Source organism: Betta splendens, chromosome 13 (genome assembly GCF_900634795.4).
Source record: "Betta splendens chromosome 13, fBetSpl5.4, whole genome shotgun sequence".
Lineage (NCBI taxonomy): Eukaryota > Metazoa > Chordata > Actinopteri > Anabantiformes > Osphronemidae > Betta > Betta splendens.
The window spans coordinates 6102326-6124906 of record NC_040893.2 but is presented as its reverse complement, the minus strand read 5'-3'; the positions used below and the strand labels follow the sequence as shown (position 1 = coordinate 6124906).

General features: G+C 39.9%; 3 protein-coding genes and 1 pseudogene across 3 annotated transcripts; all 4 read left to right on the top strand.

Annotated features, from left to right (window-relative positions):
* The first annotated feature begins 1199 nt into the window (after positions 1 to 1199).
* Positions 1200 to 5914, top strand: LOC114868540 (extracellular calcium-sensing receptor-like). The gene is made up of 9 exons (XM_029172218.3): positions 1200 to 2467; positions 2550 to 2844; positions 2952 to 3038; positions 3238 to 3507; positions 3640 to 3840; positions 3924 to 4202; positions 4408 to 4635; positions 4733 to 4856; positions 4994 to 5914. Exons 1-9 carry the CDS (start codon positions 2205 to 2207, stop codon positions 5905 to 5907), a joined length of 2661 nt encoding a protein of 886 aa, XP_029028051.1. The 5' UTR covers positions 1200 to 2204; the 3' UTR covers positions 5908 to 5914.
* A 1295-nt stretch (positions 5915 to 7209) lies between these two features.
* LOC114868537 (extracellular calcium-sensing receptor-like) lies at positions 7210 to 10695 on the top strand. The gene is made up of 8 exons (XM_029172212.3): positions 7210 to 7583; positions 7861 to 7947; positions 8037 to 8306; positions 8477 to 8680; positions 8775 to 9044; positions 9152 to 9379; positions 9460 to 9583; positions 9668 to 10695. Exons 1-8 carry the CDS (start codon positions 7263 to 7265, stop codon positions 10579 to 10581), a joined length of 2418 nt encoding a protein of 805 aa, XP_029028045.3. The 5' UTR covers positions 7210 to 7262; the 3' UTR covers positions 10582 to 10695.
* Positions 10696 to 12246: 1551 nt separating this feature from the next.
* Positions 12247 to 16281, top strand: LOC121202682 (extracellular calcium-sensing receptor-like). Its single transcript, XM_055514006.1, has 8 exons — positions 12247 to 12969; positions 13072 to 13158; positions 13337 to 13606; positions 13830 to 14033; positions 14119 to 14394; positions 14570 to 14797; positions 14887 to 15010; positions 15155 to 16281. Exons 1-8 carry the CDS (start codon positions 12640 to 12642, stop codon positions 16063 to 16065), a joined length of 2430 nt encoding a protein of 809 aa, XP_055369981.1. The 5' UTR covers positions 12247 to 12639; the 3' UTR covers positions 16066 to 16281.
* Positions 16282 to 16439: 158 nt separating this feature from the next.
* Positions 16440 to 20977, top strand: LOC114868023 (extracellular calcium-sensing receptor-like; annotated as a pseudogene).
* Positions 20978 to 22581: the final 1604 nt, after the last annotated feature.

Here is a 22581-nt window from a genome sequence, read left to right as displayed (position 1 = left end):
CCTATTTCTAAGCCATCAGTTCCTGATTTAAATTCTTGAAAGATTCTTCAGTTCACACTCTCCTGTATGTGATTTTATTTACTCGTTTATATTTTCTATGATAGAAATCATAAACTATAAATACTGGCAGATAATAATGTTGCATTGTCAGTTGTTAGTCTACTTGGTCTGGTAATTTTAGGTTGTAAACTACTACTATAAAGAGTGCTTATGAAGTTCTCAGTTTCGTTTAGTTCGGTTTATTAGGATTTAACAGATCAGCGTTGAATCACCATAAAATAAATTTTTAGCTAAACAGGATGTTAGGATACTGAACTCTTTTAATTAACATTTTTATGATGCTGGTGAATCCACAACTGACCTTAGCCTAGGAGTGAGAAATAGAAGGATAGCTGGGGATGTGGCTATCTTATGGCACTGTAGGCTGTGTCACATAAACTGCCTATTGGCCAACAAATTATCATACTGCTGTTAAATGTACATACCTTTGCTCCTGATGTGAACAACTGTTGTACAAGGTAGCAGTGTGCCCACACCCTGCAGTGGCGTGTCAGTTTGAGAAGCAACCTCCTTGCTCCTCGGTAGCTGGGATGCGCAAAGCTGTATAAAAAAACAATGTCACATTTACAGCTAGCTGACTAGAAGTGCAACACTTATAAGTAGACAACAACATTAAACATTAGACTTTGATTGAACTTTCCATAACCCAAATTCACAGGTCTACATGGCCTACGACATTCACATCACAGACTTGGTAGTAATTAGAAACACAGCTGACTCTCACAACTTACTGTTGCAGCCAAACCCAAGTTGTACTGAACATCATGTGGAGGGCTAGCGGCTAACATGGCGCTAGCAGCTAAAATGTGAGCTGAGGTGAATAACCTCTGTGCCATATATCATACGATTCAATCCGCAGCAAGTGGATCACATCTTGTAGAGCCCTTCTTCAACCTGAAACGCAGCATTAAATATACCCTCGTTTTCAAAGCAGTCGGAGTTGAAAAGGTGTTCACACACGAACAAGCATTTAGACAGCGGTGCCAGCACCGGTCCATTTACAATAAAATTTATCCATAAAGTTCTCCTTTCTTGCTCTGTAAAATGAAAAGGCTGCAATGCTGGTTGGAATAACCAACAACAGAGCACTTTCTGAACCCTAATGGCGCCATGTCAGTTCGTATCACAGTGAGTGACTGAAACAAAATGTCGGTGTAAATTTTGGTGTCCAGGTTTGTCTGGGCAGGGTTCTGTAAATGGTCTAAAACTGTGGACATACACTATTAACTTTGAAACTGATCATTGTTAGACCAGATTTGATAAAGTAGCAAAATGTGAAAAAAGTAGGGAGTGGATGACATTTGGGGACGAATGAGATTCGAGCACACAGGACTCAATAGCACCTTGAAGGTGATGGGGAAACATGAAACAGGTGGTGAGGGTGAGACGTTGGTGCATGTGGTATTATATTGTCTTTAATATAGTAGACCGAGGAAGAAAATGGCCAACGGCAGCTGTTTCGAGGGTGGATAGTCAGCACAGAGCGGTCCACCAAAGAGACTCACCAAGTGCCATCTCTCCAACCTAGTGATGACATAGAGAATTACCTTCAGTGGTTCGAGCACCATGCATGTATAAAGCTAAAGCTATAAAGCTAATCAAAAAGCATATTTTGAAAAACATTTTGAGGCTTACTTATTGCAAATTACAAATTTAAGTCACATTTCTTCTGTGTAAAGTAGGAGGGAGTAAGAGTTGGAACTTACATAATAATTTGGTAATACTTTCGAAAAAAATAAAACAACCATATTTGCTAACAATTAAATAAATGCTCAGGCAACATAGTTTAAACTGTATTGTCAGTGTGTAGTAGTAGGGTAAAGTAGTGTATTTAATTTAACAATAAAAATCTGTATATACTGTATATATCTTCTAGAAAAGGTGTAAATAAACAGTAATTAATTGCTAAATATTGGCGAGTATGTTAATGTTATGGTACAGCTTTTGCTGTATTTACTAAAACGGTACTAAACTGTAAGTTTCAGCTATATTAAACCACTGTTAATCTACAGTTAAATATTGCCAACTGTACTGCCTGTACTTTTCTGTGTTTTAACAGGAAAAAGTCTAAGAGTGTAGTTTGAATCATTAAACAGTGTCGGAAGGGAGTGACATATTGTAGTTCTTCATATATAAAATTAAACATGTGGGACACAGGTGTACAGTGCAGGGAGGGAGTGATGAGGACTCGTGTTTGTTTTGTTTTTGTAGGTTGTTTTTTTTTCTTGGTTTACTTCTCTGAGTCTTTCCTTCCTGCTTCCTCTTGCAAGTTATGGAGGAGATTTCACCTTAATGGGATGCATAAGGCTGGTGACATAGTTCTGGGTGGCTTGTTTGAAATCCACTATGGCTCAGTGTTTCCTGAACTGACGCTCACCTCAGAACCTCCTCAGCCGAGCTGCCAAGGGTAGGTCTCAAACACATAAGAGATTATTATTAACGCTTGTAAAATCAATGTGTTGCTGTGTAACTGTGATACGCTGTGTTAGCTTCGACCCTCTGGGGTTCAGACATGCCGTGACCATGGCCTTTGCTATTGAGGAGATCAACAAACACTCCAGCCTTCTACCTAATGTGACTCTTGGATACAGTCTTTATGACAACTGTGCTACGCTGGGTATTGGCTTCAGTGCTGCACTGTCGCTGGCTAGTGGTCAAGAGGAGCAGACTATGCTTCCGCTGAACTGTTCAGGGGCTCTGCCAGTCCTGGGGAGTGTGGGGGATCCCTTCTCAACATTTTCTATAGCCACATCCAATGTTCTAGGCTTGTTCAAACTGCCTATTGTAAGTTTTTTCTGTGATTTATTGTCCATAAAACCATTGCTTTTACTGTGACTTCTACTTTGAAATTGCATTTTCTCAACTAATGCAACCCTTGTGTTTCATTGAAGGTGAGTTATTTTGCCACATGTTCTTGTCTGAGTGACCGGAGAAGGTTTCCATCTTTTTTTAGAACCATCCCAAGTGATGCTTTCCAGGTGAGATACAATTAAAAGAGAATTTAAACACACAGTATGTTTCAGGTGTAATATATGAAAATGTATATGTCAAATAAGACTTTGTATTTGTACAATGTATATAATTATTGAAACTATGTCCTAAACCTCAGTATGTCCTGGCACCACGGTGACATTATTGTAACAACCACACTAATAGCTCCTCTCTTTATTTACCTAGGTGCGTACCATGATTCAGATCCTAAAACACTTTGGCTGGACATGGGTAGGTCTGCTGGTCAGTGATGATGATTATGGACTTCACGCTGCTCGGTCTTTCCAGTCTGGCTTACATAAGACTGGTGTAGGTTGTCTGGCATACTCAGAGACTTTGCCTTGGGGCAATAAGCCGAATGAATACAAGAGAATTGTGGCTATGATGACAAAATCTACAGCTCGCGTGGTCATTGTCTTTGCTCACCAGATTCACATGCTTCAACTAATGCAAGAGGTTGGGGGATCAAAATACAATAATATTTAGAAATCCACAGCTTTTTAATAAACATGTGAAGTAACATACCAAAATAAAATTCCCATACAGTTCTGATGAGGTTCAAAACAGTCACTGTAATGCTATGTGCAGGTGGTGAAAAAGAATTTGACAGGCTTACAGTGGATTGCCAGTGAAGCTTGGACGTTACTCGATGGGCTCCATACTCCTTCCTTCATGCCGTACTTGGGAGGCACACTAGGTATTACTATTCGTCGTGGAAACATACCAGGCCTCAGAGACTTCCTTTTAGAACTGAATGTTAACCAACATAATGACACCAGATATAACATGGTGAGAATCTGGCATTAAAGTCTCATGACAAATTACACCTGTCGGTTAGCTGCTGTTTCCAGTAATATTTTGCCTGATTTCAGATGAAGCAGTTTTGGGAGCATATATTTCACTGTAGGTTTGCACCATCTCCAGTATATTGGGTGGAAAATGGGAGAGTACTATGCACTGGAGATGAAAGTCTGCCTAACATGGACACTGTGGGGTTTTTGGACGTGTCAGAACTCAGACCAGAGTACAATATTTACAAGGCGGTGTATGCTCTGACACACGCCCTCCATGACTTGCTGCAGTGTGAGCCAGGGAGTGAGCCATTCAATGGACACAGCTGTGCTACTTTAGAAAATCTGGAGCCATGGCAGGTGTGATAAGAGCTTAAACTCAGCCTGTATGTACATTAAATGTGTTTAAATATCACTATACACTCACAGTTGACTTCTACATTACTACAATTTGTGATCATCATTACTTGAATAATATTAGTTAAAACATTACCTTAAAAGCTGTAATAATCTGTTTGTTCTCTCTGAACCTTAGACCCTATAACTGTATTTTCCCCATTTGTAGCTGATGTATTACTTAAAGAAGGTGAACTTCACCACTGCCTTTGGTGATCAAGTATCATTCGATGAAAATGGTGATGTTTTACCAATCTATGATATTATGAATTGGCTGTGGCTCCCAGACGGAAGAATTAAAGTTGAGAGTGTTGGGGTAGTTAGGAAGTCAACATCTGAAAGTGAAGAACTCATACTTAACCAAGAGAAAATCTTCTGGAACTTTGAATCCAAGCAGGTTAGTCTCCATATTCTTCTGCCTTTTAACACTATATAAAATACTGACTTTTTGAAATTTTTCTGTTTAAAAAGCAATATTCTACCTATTTTTACAGCCACCCAGGTCAGTGTGTAGTGAGAACTGTCCTCCAGGTACCCGTGTGGCAAGGAAACGGGGAGAACCTGTCTGCTGTTTTGACTGCATCACTTGCTCTGAGGGAAAGATCAGCAATAAAACTGGTTGGTTTCTTTCATTGTCTTTAATTCAGGAAGTTATCCTAAAGGTATAAGGGATTATGTCAGTAATAAATGATACTATTGTGGCTAGAAAAATGCAGGAAACTGGAATGTTTAATCAGAATTATTTTTTGATTTAGACTCTATAGAGTGCATCAATTGTCCAGAGGATTTTTGGGCAAACCTTCAGCGTGACCAATGCGTGCCAAAGAAAACTGAGTTCCTCTCCTACCATGATCCTCTCGGCATGTGTTTGACATCTTTTTCATTGCTAGGCACACTTATCTGTGCCATTGTCCTGGGCATCTTCATCTATCATCGCAGCACACCTATGGTACGCGCCAACAACTCAGAACTAAGTTTCCTGATCTTGTTGTCACTCAAATTATGTTTCCTGTGCTCTCTGCTGTTTATTGGCCAACCCAGACTGTGGACATGTCAATTAAGACATGCAGCATTTGGAATCAGCTTTGTTCTTTGTGTCTCATGCATCCTGGTTAAAACTGTGGTGGTCCTAGCTGTGTTCAAGGCCTCCAAGCCGGGAGGTGGAGCCAGCCTAAAGTGGTTTGGTGCTGTGCAGCAGAGAGGGACGGTTCTGGGTCTTACATCGATCCAAGCAGCAATTTGCACTTTTTGGATCCTCTTTGCGTCTCCAGTGCCTCATAAAAATACTCAATACCACAATGACAAGATAGTTTATGAGTGTGTAGTTGGGTCCACAGTTGGTTTTACAGTATTACTTGGTTACATTGGTTTACTGGCTGTCCTTAGCTTCTTATTAGCATTTCTGGCGCGGAATCTTCCAGACAACTTCAATGAGGCCAAACTCATCACCTTTAGCATGTTGATCTTCTGTGCTGTGTGGGTGGCCTTTGTTCCTGCTTATGTTAATTCTCCTGGTAAATATGCTGATGCTGTGGAGGTGTTTGCTATCCTGGCTTCAAGCTTTGGTCTGCTGGTGGCGCTGTTTGGACCTAAATGTTACATAATCCTACTGAGACCAGAGAGAAACACAAGAAAAGCAATGATTGGTCGAAACATCAATAAGAAGTGAAAATCGACTAGTAAATTTAAATCAATCAATCAAAATCACCCAAGGGGTAGTACAACAATCTCCCAATCATAAAAAATCAGTAATAAAACTGTAAATTAGACAGTTAGGATAAGATTTATTCTTTCCACAATGGGGAAATTTCCACGTTGCAGCAGTACAAAACAAGAGCAGGATCAAAATTATGTAAAATTTAAAGTAAAATAAAGATGTATTATACAGTATATACTGTATACACACACACATACTGAGGTAATGGTAATTCCACTATGGATTGACTGGATTTTGCAGAGGACAAAATATTGCCCAAACAATGGTGATTACAGTATAAGGTGAGGTTAGTTACAGTTGAAGTAACAATTACAATTATTAGTGATTTACTGGGAGCAGCTTGGATTGTAAAGTCTTACAGCAGCATGTACAGTAGAAACTACCTACGGTGTCGCTCCTTCAGACACTTAGAATGTATCACTAAACATTTTCTCCACATTAAAACAAATGTTTTGTTATTATAAAAAATATATAACTGTCTGAAAGGAAAATGTTTGTTTACTGTGTTCCCTAAATGCTCGCTCAGCATATTTAGCAACTCCATAAGCAAACTACATTTACGTCACACTGACCTCAACTGGACAGAGCAGGAATTGCAGGACACATATTTCGAGTCCTCTCAAATTAAATTCACAAATTGACAAATTGAGAATATCTCAGCAGATTAACAAAAAGTAAATCTAAAAACCTATTACTTTGAGGCATTTCAAATATGAAATATGAATATTGCCATAACAATAGTAATAACTATTGCTATACTATATAATGCTAACCAATATTATAATATAATAATATACCCCGTGTACTGACTCACCATCTGATAGGCTGTGAGACCTAAAGCTGCCACATGCCTGATGTAGCCTTGTATATATATAATGCAGAAATCTCTGTTTGCAGAACAGAAATGTGTGAAGGGGAAAGTGCAGCAATGGGTGGTTTCTTTTACACACACTTGCTTTTCATTGTCTACCTTTTCTTCTATTTCTTCACCTTCTTCCCGCTATGCTCGGCGTTGTCCTCTACTCCCTCAGTTTGTAAGTTACGCAGAGAGTTTGTTTTTAACAGAATCCATAAACCTGGTGATGTGGTACTGGGTGGGCTGTTTGCCGTCCACCCTACCACTGTCTTTTCAGCCTTGACATTTACATCAGAGCCACAAGAGCCCAGCTGCAAAGGGTGAGTTAATGTATTCATACATTGGGTAAAATATGAATGAGTTTGAGGACTGTATTAGTTAAAATATATTAATATTTGTCTCACAGTACGTTTATGCACTGAACTACAATGTAAAATGTTACCTTATTGTGATGTGCATTCACACCTTGTGCTTTAGCTTTGACATTCTAGGCTTCAGGGATGCCATGACTATGGCCTTTACCATTGATGAGATCAACAACAGCTCCAAGCTGCTGCCTAACATGACTCTGGGATACAGCTTGTATGACTCGTGTGGTGCCCTAATTATTGGCCTTAGTGCTGCCTTGTCACTAGCCAGTGGTCAGGAGGAGCATGTTGTGCTACAGGATAACTGTTCAGGAACTCCTCCAGTCCTGGGGATTGTGGGTGATTCATACTCAACCATTTCTATAGCCATCTCCCATGTGCTAGGATTATACAGAATGCCTATTGTGAGTACTGCTGTGTGTGTGTGTGCATGTGTGGATTTGAGATTTATATGTTTATTTAGAATTTTAGAATTATTGTCATGTAGACATTACAGAATATATATATAGCTTGTATGTATGTGTGTATATATATATATATATATATATATATATATATATATATATATATATCTATATATATATATATATATATATATATATATATATATATATATATATATATATATATATATATATATATATATATATAACATTGTTTTTCTTTCTTCTCTTTCTATAGGTAAGTTACTTTGCAACATGCTCCTGCTTGACTGATCGGCAACGGTTTCCATCCTTTTTTAGGACAATACCAAGTGATGCTTTTCAGGTGAGACACTTTTACTAGAATTAACTGCTAATGTGTTTTTAAAACGCTGGTGTGTTCACTTATCCCTTGATCCATATATATATATCCAGGTGCGTGCTATGATTGAGGTTTTAAAACACTTCAGCTGGACTTGGGTTGGACTGATAGTTGCTCCCAATGACTATGGACTCCATGTGGCCCGCTCCTTTCAATCTAACCTGCTTCAGTCGGGTGGAGGTTGCTTAGCCTACCTAGAGGTGTTACCCCGGGACAATGATCCAAGTGAACTCAGGAGGATTGTGCAGTTGATAAAGACATCAACAGCTCGTGTAGTGATGGTGTTTGTACAAAGGACCCAGATTATTGATCTCATGGAAGAGGTTAGAAATTTGATTACATATTTACAAATGCCTAAACGTTTATGTCTAAATGAAAGTCACCTACCAAACTCCTGTCAATCAGCAGTTAAAAACAAACCAATCAATACGCTACAATCGATATCAAACATTGATTTATATTTAACATATATCTTATCATTTATAACGTGCAGGTGGTGACACAGAATGTGACAGGTCGGCAGTGGATCGCCAGCGAAGCCTGGACAGCGGCTGCTGCGCTTCAGACCCCCCACTTTATGCCGTACCTGGGTGGGACACTAGGCATCGCCATTCGTCGAGGAGAAATACCTGGGCTCAGAAAGTTTCTGTTACAAATACACCCTGACTGCAATGACAAGAACTATGAAAGGAACATGGTATGTATTGAATAATATATACAATAATATATACAACAATCATAAAAATACATAATCATAATGATAGTGATAATATTATTTGAATATATTTCAGGTGTCACAGTTTTGGGAACACACATTTCAGTGTAGATTTCATCCAGAAGGTTGGGAAGGAGCCAGCCCAGCACAGTGCACTGGACAGGAAAATATTGACAGTGCGAAAACAGAGTTGATGGAGATTTCTAACCTCAGGTCTGAGTACAATGTTTACAAAGCAGTGTATTCTGTGGCATATGCCCTTGATGACATGCTGCGATGTGAACCAGGTCAAGGGCCGTTCAGTGGGAACAGCTGTGCCACTTTGCAAAGCATGGAGCCATGGCAGGTGCGATTTAATATAAATCCTACTTATATTATATCAGTATATCAGTTGAAAAAGTGCAAATAATGTTATAATTAATTTATCTTTATATCTGTTTCATCTATGTCCAGCTTGTACATTATTTACAGCATGTCAACTTCTCCACATCGTTTGGTGATCAGGTGTCGTTTGATGACAATGGTGATGTCTTACCAATCTATGACATCATGAATTGGCTGTGGCTCCCTGATGGAACAACTGAAGTTCAGAATGTGGGAGAGATTAAGAGGTCACCTTTCAGTGGTGAAGAACTGACACTGGACGAAGGCAAAATCTTCTGGAACTTTAAATCGCGAAAGGTATATTAATATCTTTTACCTAAGTCTTTCATTTCAAAAATGGTATAAGTAAATAATATAATATTCACTTCCGTTTACAGCCTCCTCTCTCTATCTGCAGTGAGAGCTGTTCTCCAGGGACCCGCATGGCCAGAAGAAAAGGACAGCCTGTGTGCTGCTTTGACTGCATCCCTTGTTCTGACGGAAAGATCAGCAATAAAACTGGTTAGTGTTAATGTTTCAATATATCTAGTTTGAATAAATAACAGTGACTGTTGCACTATAAGCTTGTCTTTTTTCTTGTATCAGACTCCACAGAGTGCACCAACTGCCCAGAGGATTTCTGGTCCAACCCACAGCGTGACCATTGTGTTCGTAAAGAAACTGTGTTTCTTTCCTACCATGAGCCTCTGGGCATCTGCTTGACAGCCACATCATTACTGGGCACATTTGTTTGTGCTGTTGTCTTAGGCATCTTCATCTATCATCGTAGCACACCTATGGTACGCGCCAACAATTCAGAATTGAGTTTCCTGATCTTGGTGTCACTCAAACTGTGTTTCCTCTGTTCGCTGCTGTTTATTGGCAGCCCTATGCTGTGGACATGTCAGCTGAGACATGCAGCATTTGGAATCAGCTTCGTGCTTTGTGTTTCATGCATCCTGGTTAAAACCATGGTGGTCCTGGCTGTGTTCAAGGCCTCAAAGCCAGGAGGTGGAGCCAGTCTAAAGTGGTTTGGTGCTGTGCAGCAGAGGGGGACAGTTTTCATTCTTACTTCTATACAGGCAGCAATCTGTACTACCTGGCTTGTCTCTGCCTCCCCAGCTCCCCATAAAAACACTCAATACCACAATGACAGGATCGTTTATGAGTGTGTAGTTGGGTCCACTGTTGGCTTTGCAGTGTTGCTAGGCTACATTGGTTTTTTGGCCGTCCTCAGCTTCTTATTAGCATTTCTGGCACGGAATCTTCCAGATAACTTCAATGAGGCCAAACTCATCACGTTCAGCATGTTGATCTTCTGTGCTGTGTGGGTGGCCTTTGTTCCTGCTTATGTTAACTCTCCTGGTAAATATGCTGATGCTGTGGAGGTGTTTGCCATCCTGGCTTCAAGCTTTGGCCTGTTGTTTGCACTTTTTGGACCTAAATGTTATATAATTCTAGTACGACCAGAGAGAAACACAAAAAGGGCAATTATGAGTCGAGTTATCACCAAATATTAAAGATATCACTTATTGGTTACCTTAATTAAACCTCAAAAGTCTCATTTTGTCTTGATGTACTGTATTTGTATGGAAAAATCAATAAAATAAATAAATCAACAAAAAAAAATACTGAAACAGAATTTTCCTCCCTGACATGTTTTTTTTTTGAAGAGCAGACTTACCAAATGGAAAATATTATCTACAGTACATCACTCAAACGCAGAGAATAATTCACAGCATTAAGAACAAAAAAATGAAGACCATAGGGCAAGAAAAATAAAACAGAAAGCAGCCTAAATTAGTGCAAACTGATTGTGATGTCATTAATCTGAAAAAATATACATAACACATACAATGTTTTTTTTTTTTAAGAAAATAGTGGCTTTGAGGCCTGGTAGCTTAATGGGAAAGTGTGTCGCCCTCGAAAGTAGAACATTGGACGTTCTACTTTCGAGAACGTTTGATCCTACCAGGTGTGTCAAAACAAGATGTATCTTATCTTATGATTTCATAATCTAAAAATCAAGAAATGAAAAATTGATGGAGCAACCTCAAATTGCTGTGTGAATCACATCTGAATCTGATCAGCTGAGTAGCGTGTTATAACTGTAATGTGACAGTGAAGTAGAAAAATCACAAATGAGTGCTTTTCTCAGAAACCTGCTGCGAAGGGTCCTGGGATGCCAATATCATTCTAGATGTTTTTAGGCAGAAAGGGACACAGATGTTAGAAAAGGTTAACCAATGTGACCTATAGTTTGTTATCAAGCAGGTGGGTGCCTTGAAAACAACTCCTTAACTCCTGGAAGACAGGCTGCCTCAGGGCCTGTTTGTCATATTTTTAATTAAGCACCGCTGCGTCACTGAGATTTTCTCTTCTCCTTCTAGTGCCGAGGGCTGCCATGGTACACATACACTGATCAGGCATAACTCTGCTCTCAAAACATCCCTGTCCCACAGAGACATGGTCTCAGGCCACTGAATGTGTTCTGTAGTATCTGACACCACTCCTGTATGTTGTGAGGGGTGGCCTTCATTGTCCAGCTCATCCCACAGATGCTCAGTTGGACTGAGATCTGGACAAGGTGGAGCTGAGTCAACAGCTCAATATCTGTCCTTCAAAGCGTTTTTGGCAGGAGATCACAGATGTGAAAGGATGTTGTGCATGATGTCCATTCACACTCTTGTCCTAACCCACACATTTTCCCTACATACTGTAAGACGGTGAACTGGATAGTGCAGGAGTCTGTCAAAAAACAAACAAACCTATTTTGCTAGATTCAAACATGTTACACGTGTTACACAGAAACCCAGTTTTACAAAAGTATATATGTGACAATAATATAAGAACATACAATGAACCTTTAAGTGGGAAACTAGATCACTGAATATGTTTAATTTAAAGAACTTCATAGTGTCACTTGTACTAAAGAAAAACCATAAATGCATAAATGTAATTTGTTTAAGACCATTACAAATTGATATATATATATATATATATATTTAGTTTTTTTTAATGACACATTTTTATGTATTGTAGATTGGGTTAAGATAAGAAGAAGAGATAAGATAGTTAAAACATTCTAGGACAAACGTCTGACTAAATACAAAATACTAAAATATAAAATACTATTGAGTGCCAGGAACAATAAAGGACTAAATTCTATTGAACTGTGTGCTCAGTCTGTGCCCCACAGATGTCCAGGCTATAATGGGTGGTGCGAAAAACTGAGCAGTGACAAAGACAATGACATAGCTCTGCATATAAAACTAACTGTTCATGTACGATTAGACTCTATGTCCAGAAGGAAGCACAGTGATGAGGGCCTTGTGTGTTTGTCTGACTTGGATTTCTTTCTTGCTTTCCTCCTCGAAGTCTTTCCTTCCTGCTCCCTCTTGCAAGTTATGGAGGAGATTTCACCTTAATGGGATGCATAATGCTGGTGACATAGTTTTGGGTGGCTTGTTTGAAATCCACTATAGCTCAGTGTTTCCTGATCTGACGTTTACCTCAGAGCCACCTCAGCCGAGCTGCCAAGGGTAGGTCTCAGACACCAAGAGATTATTTTAAAATCAATGTGTTGCTGTTTGACTGTGATACTGTATGTTAGCTTTGACCCTCTGGGGTTCAGACATGCAATGACCATGGCCTTTGCTATCGAGGAGATCAACAAACACTCCAGCCTTCTACCCAATGTCACTCTGGGATATAGTCTTTATGACAACTGTGCTACCCTGGGCATCGGCGTCAGTGCTGCACTGTCGCTGGCTAGTGGTCAAGAGGAGCAGGGTGTCCTTCAGCTGAACTGTTCAGGGGCTCCTCCAGTCCTGGGGATTGTGGGTGATTCCTTCTCAACTTTTTCTATAGCCACATCTACTGTTTTGGGCCTGTTTAAGCTCCCTATTGTAAGTTTTCTGTATTTTATCCGCCTAAAACATTTGTTTTCACTGTGAGTTACTTTGAAATTGCATCATCTCAACTCAAACAACTTTTGTGTTTCACTGTAGGTGAGTTATTTTGCCACATGTTCTTGTCTGAGTGATCGGAGAAGGTTTCCATCTTTCTTTAGAACCATCCCAAGTGATGCCTTCCAGGTGAGACACAGTTACTGTAAAATAGCTCAGCAAAGAGTGAACTTACTGTATGTTTGAAATACAGTATATGTTTTATTTTTTTTTTTTTTCATGGCTTTTATGTAAAAAACACAAGTGTCAATGAGCCATCATTAGATCATTGTAACTACATTAATGGCTCCTCTTTGTATTTACTTAGGTGCGTGCTATAATTCAGATTCTAAAATACTTCGGCTGGACTTGGACAGGTCTGCTGGTCAGTGATGATGATTATGGACTTTATGCTGCTCGAACGTTCCAGTCTGACCTGAGTCAGTCCAGTGTTGCTTGCCTGGCTTACTTGGAGATTTTGCCTTGGGGCAACAATCCGAATGAATACAAACGAATTGTGGACGTAATGACACAATCCTCAGCTCGTGTAGTCATTCTCTTTGCACCACAGACACACATAGTTCAACTCATGGAAGAGGTTCGGCTCTGAAGATGCATAAATACTAATTCATCTAGAGTCTAATGTGTAAAATATTGCAGTATATTAAGTCTATTACATGTGGTTTTTACAGCACTATTGCTCAGCTTATTTTATCACCTCAGCCTTAATTACATAATTGCTTTTATTAAATCAAATAAGCATATTATAGTGACCTTTTAATATTATATGATGGTCTGAAACAAGCCAATATAACACACAGGTTGTAAAGAAGAATTTGAGAGGCCTGCAGTGGATTGCCAGTGAAGCTTGGACATTGGCGGCTGTCCTCCAGACCCCCCACCTCATGCCCTACCTGGGTGGCTCATTAGGCATTGCTATCCGTCGAGGAGAGATACCCGGCCTCAAGGACTTCATTTTGCAAATACGTCCTGACCTTCACCCAAACACCTATGGAAATAGTGTGGTTAGAATTTGAACTTTGCTACAGTAATTGCAAGCATTTACCAGTAAATTGATAATTGTGTTAAACTCTTTCTGTTTTCATGCAGGTTAGGCAGGTTTGGGAGTATACATTTCATTGCAAGTTTGCGCCACTGCCACCAGGTTTTTTGGAAGCTGGAGGAGCACTATGCACTGGACAGGAAGAGTTAGAGAGTATGAAGATTGAGTTTTTGGATGTTTCCAACCTCAGGCCTGAGTACAATATTTACAAGGCGGTGTATGCTTTGGCACACGCCCTCCACGATCTGCTACAGTGTAAGCTAGGGAGGGGGCCGTTCGAAGGACACAGCTGTGCTACTTTAGAAAAACTGGAGCCATGGCAGGTGTGATAAGAGCTTAAACTCAGCCTGTATGTGCATTATATGTGTTTATATATTCCTACAATTTGTGACTATCAGTACTTGGTCTATAATATTTTAATCATAACTATAAGAGCTCTAATAATCTGTTTTTCTCTCTGAGCTTTGGACTCTAAAACCTTATTTCTGCCATTTGCAGCTAATATATTACTTGGAGAAGGTGAACTTCACCACTGCCTTTGGTGATCAAGTATCATTTGATGCGAATGGTGATGCTTTACCAATCTATGATATTATGAACTGGCTGTGGCTCCCAGATGGAAGAATTAAAGTTGAGAGTGTTGGGGTAGTTAGGAAGTCAACATCTGAAAGTGAAGAACTCATACTTAACCAAGAGAAAATCTTTTGGAACTTTGAATCTAAGCAGGTAACTTTAAGGCGTTGTGCTTCCTTTAAATATTATGTTAAAAATCAAATATTATTAGAAAAATACTTTTCCTGTTTTTTTCTCTATAGCCCCCCAGGTCAGTGTGCAGCGAGAGCTGCATCCCAGGAACCCGCATGGCAAGAAAAAAAGGACAGCCTGTCTGCTGCTTTGACTGCATCCCTTGTTCTGAAGGAAATATCAGCAATAGAACTGGTATTACTTTATAAAAATATTGGTAAAATATTGATGTGTTGAGCAGTATTATATACATGATGCATGATGACAATAGTGACTACTACTTTTTAAAATGGTCAAAATATTGCCAAACAAAATGAAAACTGTATCTTTTTATATCAGACTCCACAGAGTGCACCAGTTGCCCAGAGGATTTCTGGTCCAACCGTCAGCGTGACCACTGTGTTCCTAAAGAAACTGAGTTTCTGTCCTACCATGATCCTCTTGGCATGTGCTTAACATTTGCTTCATTTCTGGGCACACTTATCTGTGCCATTGTGCTGGGCATCTTCATCTATTATCGCAGCACACCCATGGTACGTGCCAACAACTCAGAACTAAGTTTCCTGATCTTGTTGTCACTCAAATTATGTTTCCTGTGCTCTCTGCTGTTTATTGGCCAACCCAGACTGTGGACATGTAAATTGAGACATGCAGCATTTGGGATCAGCTTTGTGCTTTGTGTCTCATGCATCCTGGTTAAAACCATGGTGGTCCTAGCTGTGTTCAAGGCCTCCAAGCCAGGAGGTGGAGCCAGTCTAAAGTGGTTTGGTGCTGTGCAGCAGAGAGAAACCGTTTTAGCTCTCACTTGCATTCAGGCAGCAATCTGCACTTCTTGGATTGTCTCTGCATCTCCATCACCTCACAAAAACACTCATTACCACAATGACAGGATTGTTTATGAGTGTGTAGTTGGATCAACGATAGGTTTTGCAGTGTTACTCGGGTACATCGGTTTACTGGCTGTCCTGAGCTTCTTATTAGCATTTCTGGCGAGGAATCTTCCAGATAATTTCAATGAGGCCAAACTCATCACGTTCAGCATGTTGATCTTCTGTGCTGTGTGGGTTGCCTTTGTTCCTGCTTATGTTAACTCTCCTGGTAAATATGCTGATGCAGTGGAGGTGTTTGCCATCCTGGCTTCAAGTTTTGGCCTCTTAGTTTCACTGTTTGGACCTAAATGTTACATAATCCTGTTGAGACCAGAGAGAAACACAAAAAAGGCAATAATGAATCGGGACACAACACACTGACTTTTCCTTTTTTTCCCCAAAACATGCTTTATAGATAGATAGATCTTCTATCTATCAAAAGCTAATTCCCCCACAAAAATTAGAGTGAACATTTAACTAACACAGAAAACATTCTGTAATTGTAAATGTATTATTGAAGTTGTAACTGTTAAAACATCCACATCGAGTGAAAATAGCAGCAGCCAACTACATAAATTTTGTATGTGTCACACTAGAAAGAATGCTCAATAAAGTCCCTCTAAATACTGTATGACTCCATGAACTGTTATTATTTACAGTGGAGGACAGCAATTTGCATATTTTGTGCGAAACACTGACACAGCTACAAGAACTCCTGCAGTTTGCGCAGTTTGTCTGTGTGATTTGTAAAACATTGCTACAAGTTATTTATAAATTACATAGTTACAGTATACTGTATTTACAGTATACAGTGGATCTTTAAATGATAATAAATGGCTGTTGCCCGTACAGCCCATGCTTCCTACATATTGAGGAAGGTTGGACAAAGACAGCGATGTTACAAAGGGTGTGACAGAGCTTTTCATATAAAATTCAGCATCCTTTGAGAAAATTACTGTAGAAATGTGTGACGGCAGGACTGTAATTATGGGATACTGTCTCAACTTTTTTTTGTTCTTCTATGCCTATATGAGCTTGCTGCTTGCAACTCCCTCCTCTTTACTTCCTAAGCCATCATCCTCTCCTCCCTCATCTTGTAAAGTACAAAGAAAGTTTCATCTGAATGAAATGCACAAGTCCGGCGATGTGGTTCTGGGTGGGCTGTTTGAGGTCCACTTCACGTCTGTGTTCCCTGAGTGGATATTTACATCGGAGCCACAACAGCCCAGCTGCAAAGGGTGAGTCTGCTCAAAATCCTCTGCTCAGTATTTAGGATAAAACTAAACCGTTTGTTTATAGCTAGTTGATTAACACTGATACTGTGTGTTACTGTAGCTTCGACATTCTAGGCTTCAGGGAAGCCATGACTATGGCCTTTGCTATTGAGGAGATCAACAACAACTCCAAGCTGCTACCTAACGTGACTCTGGGATACAGTCTGTATGATAATTGTGGTGCACTTGCTATCTGCCTCCGTGCTGCCTTGTCACTGGCTAATGGTCAGGAGGAAGACTTTGTCCTTGAGGATAACTGTTTAGGAACTCCTGCAGTCCTGGGGATTGTGGGTGATTCCTACTCAACATTTTCTATAGCCATCTCCCATGTGCTAGGATTATACAAAATGCCTATTGTGAGTTTATATGATGTATGCCTGTATACTGTTACATGTATTTATGTAATATGTGAATTAAGTATTTTTAAATATTTATTTTTTTCATATATAAAATAAATAAATTGAGCAGATATGTTTTATACTATAAGAACTGTTCATTTGTTTGGATCATTTTGATGACATATCATATTTATAGTTATATAGTATAAACTATAGTTTATAGTTATTTGGAAACACAAAACATCCAAAGTTACTAAGGGGACAGATCTGGTAAAGTCATTTTGTGCTGTTAAGGATATGCAGTCTGTTTTTTTTTACAGGTGAGTCATTTTTCCACATGTTCCTGTTTGACTGACCGTCAGCGGTTTCCATCCTTCTTCAGAACCATCCCAAGTGATGCTTTCCAGGTGAGACACTACAACCAAGTATATAGAAAAAGAAATAGAAGTAGAAAATAGTCATGTGTTGCTAAGGCCCCCGCGGGGTCGCAGAGGTGCTGGAGCCTATCCCATCTATTTACAGACAGGTGGACTGCGATTCCTGCCCCAAGAATCAAACCCAGGCCATTCTTACTGAGAGGTGACAGTGCTACCCACTGCACCACCGAGCCGCCACTCAAGCTATATTCATTAATTTAAATTGGTATAATATATTGATACTTTTTTCTAATATTTTCCTATTGTTGCATTAATCTAGGTTCGTGCTATGGTCGAGATTCTGACACACTTCAGCTGGTCTTGGGTTGGCCTGGTTGTAACTGATGATGATTATGGAGTCCATGTAGCCCAGACTTTTCAGTCTACACTAATCCGGTCTGGAGTCGGCTGTCTGGCTTACGTTGAGGTGTTGCCCTGGGATCGTGACCCAGATGAAGTCAGGAATGTTGTACGTTTGATAAAAACTTCAACGGCTCGCATCGTCATGGTGTTTCTTCATGAGATACATACAGTTCAGCTAATGGAAGAGGTCAGAGCAAAAATATTCAATGCATGAAAAACCTGTTCCCCTGAAAAATGTTTCATGATTAAAGTATTGGTTTGTCTAGACTCTCAGAGATGAAAATATCAGTTGTCAGATTGAAAATGATGTTTAAATTACATATTTTACATCATTTAACACACAGGTGGTACATCAGAATGTCACAGGGATTCAGTGGATTGCCAGTGAAGCGTGGACATCAGCTACTGTGCTCCAGACTCCCCACCTTATGCCGTACCTGGCTGGGACACTGGGCATCGCCATCCATCGAGGAGAAATACCAGGACTCAGAGAGTTTCTGTTACAAATACGTCCTAGTAAAAATGACCAGAAATATACAAATAACTTGGTATGAGTCTCATTTCACAGTTAGTTAGATAGATAGATAGATAGATAGATAGATAGATAGATAGATAGATAGATAGATAGATAGATAGATAGATAGATAGATAGATAGATAGATAGATAGATAGATAGATAGATAGATAGATAGATAGATAGATAGATAGATAGATAGATAGATAGATAGATAGATAGATAGATAGATTGTAATATAAAGTAATTTAAATAAAATAATTATTTGTTAACTAAAATTTAATACATTCCAGATAAAACAGTTTTGGGAACATTCATTTCAGTGTAGATTTGATAATGCCAGTCGAGTGGACAATGGTGGAGCAGTTTGCACTGGTCAAGAAGATATTGTAAAAGTGGAGGCCGAGTTTTTGGACCTTTCTAATCTTAGGCCTGAGTATAATGTGTACAAGGCTGTCTATGCCTTAGCATATGCCCTTGATGACCTGCTGCGGTGTGGGCCATGGACCAGCCATTTCACTGGAAACAGCTGTGCCACATTGCAAAAACTGGAGCCATGGCAGGTGTGATACAGCTAACTATAGCAAACTATAGAATGTGAACTGTACAAGTAAAAAAGGAAATTGATCTTTTATTAACAAACTTAATTGCAAGAATAATATACAGCTAATTTTGCATGTAAAACATTTCTCCTTCAATTGCTTTTGTAGCTTGTGCAATATTTAAATAAGGTCAACTTCACCACCTCATTTGGTGATCAGGTGTCATTTGATGACAATGGTGATGTCATACCAATTTATGACATCATGAACTGGCTGTTGCTCCCAGATGGAACGATTAAAGTTCAGAATGTGGGAGAGGTTAAGAGGTCACCTTATAGTGGTGAAGCGCTGACACTGGACGAAGGAAAAATCTTCTGGAACTTTGAAACAAGAAAGGTGCTTTTTGGATCTAAGTCATTCAATTAAATAATTCAGTACAGTAAGTAAAGAATGAACATGTTATCTTCTGTCTACAGCCTCCTGATTCTGTCTGCAGTAAGAGCTGTTCTCCAGGAACCCGCATGGCCAGAAGAAAAGGACAACCTGTGTGCTGCTTTGACTGCATCCCTTGTTCTGATGGAAAAATTAGCAATAAGACAGGTTGGTGTTCATGTTCCAATACAGTAGATCCATTTGAATAAATAAGAGTCAGTTTTGCACAATAAGCTTGTTTTCTTCCTTGTATCAGACTCCACAGAGTGCACCCGTTGCCCAGAGGATTTCTGGTCCAACCCACAGCGTGACCATTGTGTTCTTAAAGAAACTGAGTTTCTTTCCTTCCATGAGCCACTGGGCATCTGCTTGACAGCCACATCATTACTGGGCACATTTGTTTGTACTGTTGTCTTAGGCATCTTCATCTATCATCGTAGCACACCTATGGTACTCGCCAACAATTCAGAATTGAGTTTCCTGATCTTGGTGTCACTCAAACTGTGTTTCCTCTGTTCGCTGCTGTTTATTGGCAGCCCTATGCTGTGGACATGTCAGCTGAGACATGCAGCATTTGGAATCAGCTTTGTGCTTTGTGTTTCATGCATCCTGGTTAAAACCATGGTGGTCCTAGCCGTGTTCAAGGCCTCAAAGCCAGGAGGTGGAGCCAGTCTAAAGTGGTTTGGTGCTGTGCAGCAGAGGGGGACAGTTTTCATTCTTACTTCTATACAGGCAGCAATCTGTACTACCTGGCTTGTCTCTGCCTCCCCAGCTCCCCATAAAAACACTCAATACCACAATGACAGGATTGTTTATGAGTGTGTGGTTGGGTCCACTCTTGGTTTTTCTGTACTACTTGGTTACATTGGTTTACTGGCTGTCCTCAGCTTTTTATTAGCATTTCTAGCAAGGAATATTCCACATAATTTCAATGAGGCCAAACTTATCACATTCAGCATGTTGATCTTCTGTGCTGTGTGGGTGGCCTTTGTTCCTGCTTATGTTAACTCTCCTGGTAAATATGCTGATGCTGTGGAGGTGTTTGCCATCCTGGCTTCAAGCCTTGGCCTCTTGGTTGCACTGTTTGGACCTAAATGTTACATAATGCTAGTGAAACCAGAAAGAAACACAAGAAAAGCAATGATGGCCCGACAAACGTATAAGTCATAACAGCACCTGGTACAGTAAACCTGTTTTTAAAAAGAAAATTTGTCACACTACAATGTCATAGAGTCATCTGCATTTAACCCATCCCCTGGGGGAGCAGTGGGTTGCTATGCACGGTACCCGGGGAGCTACTGTACATGTAGTGCAAAGTGTCTAACTCAATGACACACTGCTCTGGTGAGCGTGAACCTGGTGTGTCCTTTAGTGCACAACAATGACAAATACACTGTAATGAAAGAATAAACAAATGTTTGCATGCAATTTTATAATTCCCTGTTTCTGTTCTGATATACAGTAAACACATGGCATCAGCCTTTACCTGACAAAACATTAAGCTGAAATTATACAGTATCCTTGAACATTGAAAAATATGTGACTGACAAACCAAGAATTGTTGCAACAGCGTCATATGATTACATGTCATATATTCTCCAAGGAGATACAGTAATGTATATCTTCTGCGTAGATTCTCAGCTAACACCACATTGCAATAAAGTTTGTTCAGATAGTGTTCTGTTATTAGTAGTATGGAATTATATAACATCTTTTAGATCATTTAAAACTAAAAAAGGTAACTATGGTGGCCCTGAAGTGCTAACAAACAAACAAAAACACAAAACACAATAATTAAAAAAACAACACTAAAATCACAACATTAACAGGAAACACAACAACATTAACAAAAAATATGACATTAACAGGAAACACAACAACAGTAACAGAAAACAAAACAACATTTGAACATTTCGGAAAGGGTAGGAACCAGGTCTTGTTTCTGATTGGTCGCAGGCTAAGTCAGTCTAACTTTCATTTCCTGTTTTTCCCTGCGAGCTAAAACGTGGCTATGCTGTGCTAATTACAGTTTTAAGTGTTCAAAGTGGCCGCACTTTGACCTGTTTTGCATAAATAGGTTCCACTTATTTTCATCATCACTATTTCACTATTCAACAAGGTGGCGCGCAACCGGCAGTAAACAACAGCTAGATAAACTATCCACCAATAAATATATAAATAACTTTTTCATCCTACGGAAAGCAATCAACCATCTTACCATTCTGGATAACACCAAAGAAAGTTTCGAGTACATCGAGTGCTTTGTGTGTCTGTTAATGGGAAAAAAGAACACGGCTCCAAACAAAAGATCTTGTCCGTCTGACTCACCTGAGTCACCTGGAGCTGGCCCGACGAATAAAACATTACGGACATCCTGGAGTCCAAAACAGAAAGTTTTGATGCACTTCTGGCGCTAGTGGACGTTTTCCACAAAGAGTTCCAGGCCCTCCGCAACTCCCTGGAATTCAGCCAGCAACAGGTGGTTTCTCTCTCCACCGAGAACAAGGCCCTGAAGGGAACGGTGCAATCATTGACAAAGGATGTGGCTCAGCTAGCGGACAAACATAAAAATATTAAAGAAACTATCATCGATCTGAAGGCAACCTGTTGTTCTGGGGGATTCCAGAACAGGCGGAGGAAACGCGAAAAACCACAGTTAACTTTCTGAAGCAACAGATGAAGCTTCCAGCTGTTGTGGACAACATCGCGTTTCATTGCGCCCACTGCCTGGGAGGAAGACGACTGGATGGCCAGCACTCACAACCCATTGTTTAGAAGGAGGAACAATGGGTTAAGGAACTGCTTAAGTTAAGTTGCAGACAGCTGAAGAGAACCGACTACAGTGTCAACGATCAGTTCCCCAAGAAGATCCTTGACCGCTGCCACCAACTGTTCCCCATCCGTAGGAAGTTCATGGAAGAAGGCTGCAGGGCTGTCATCAGCATTAACAAACTGTACGTCAACGGAGAGCTCTACCGGGACCGGGAAGCAACTCCGTGGCTGTACTAACAGATAAGT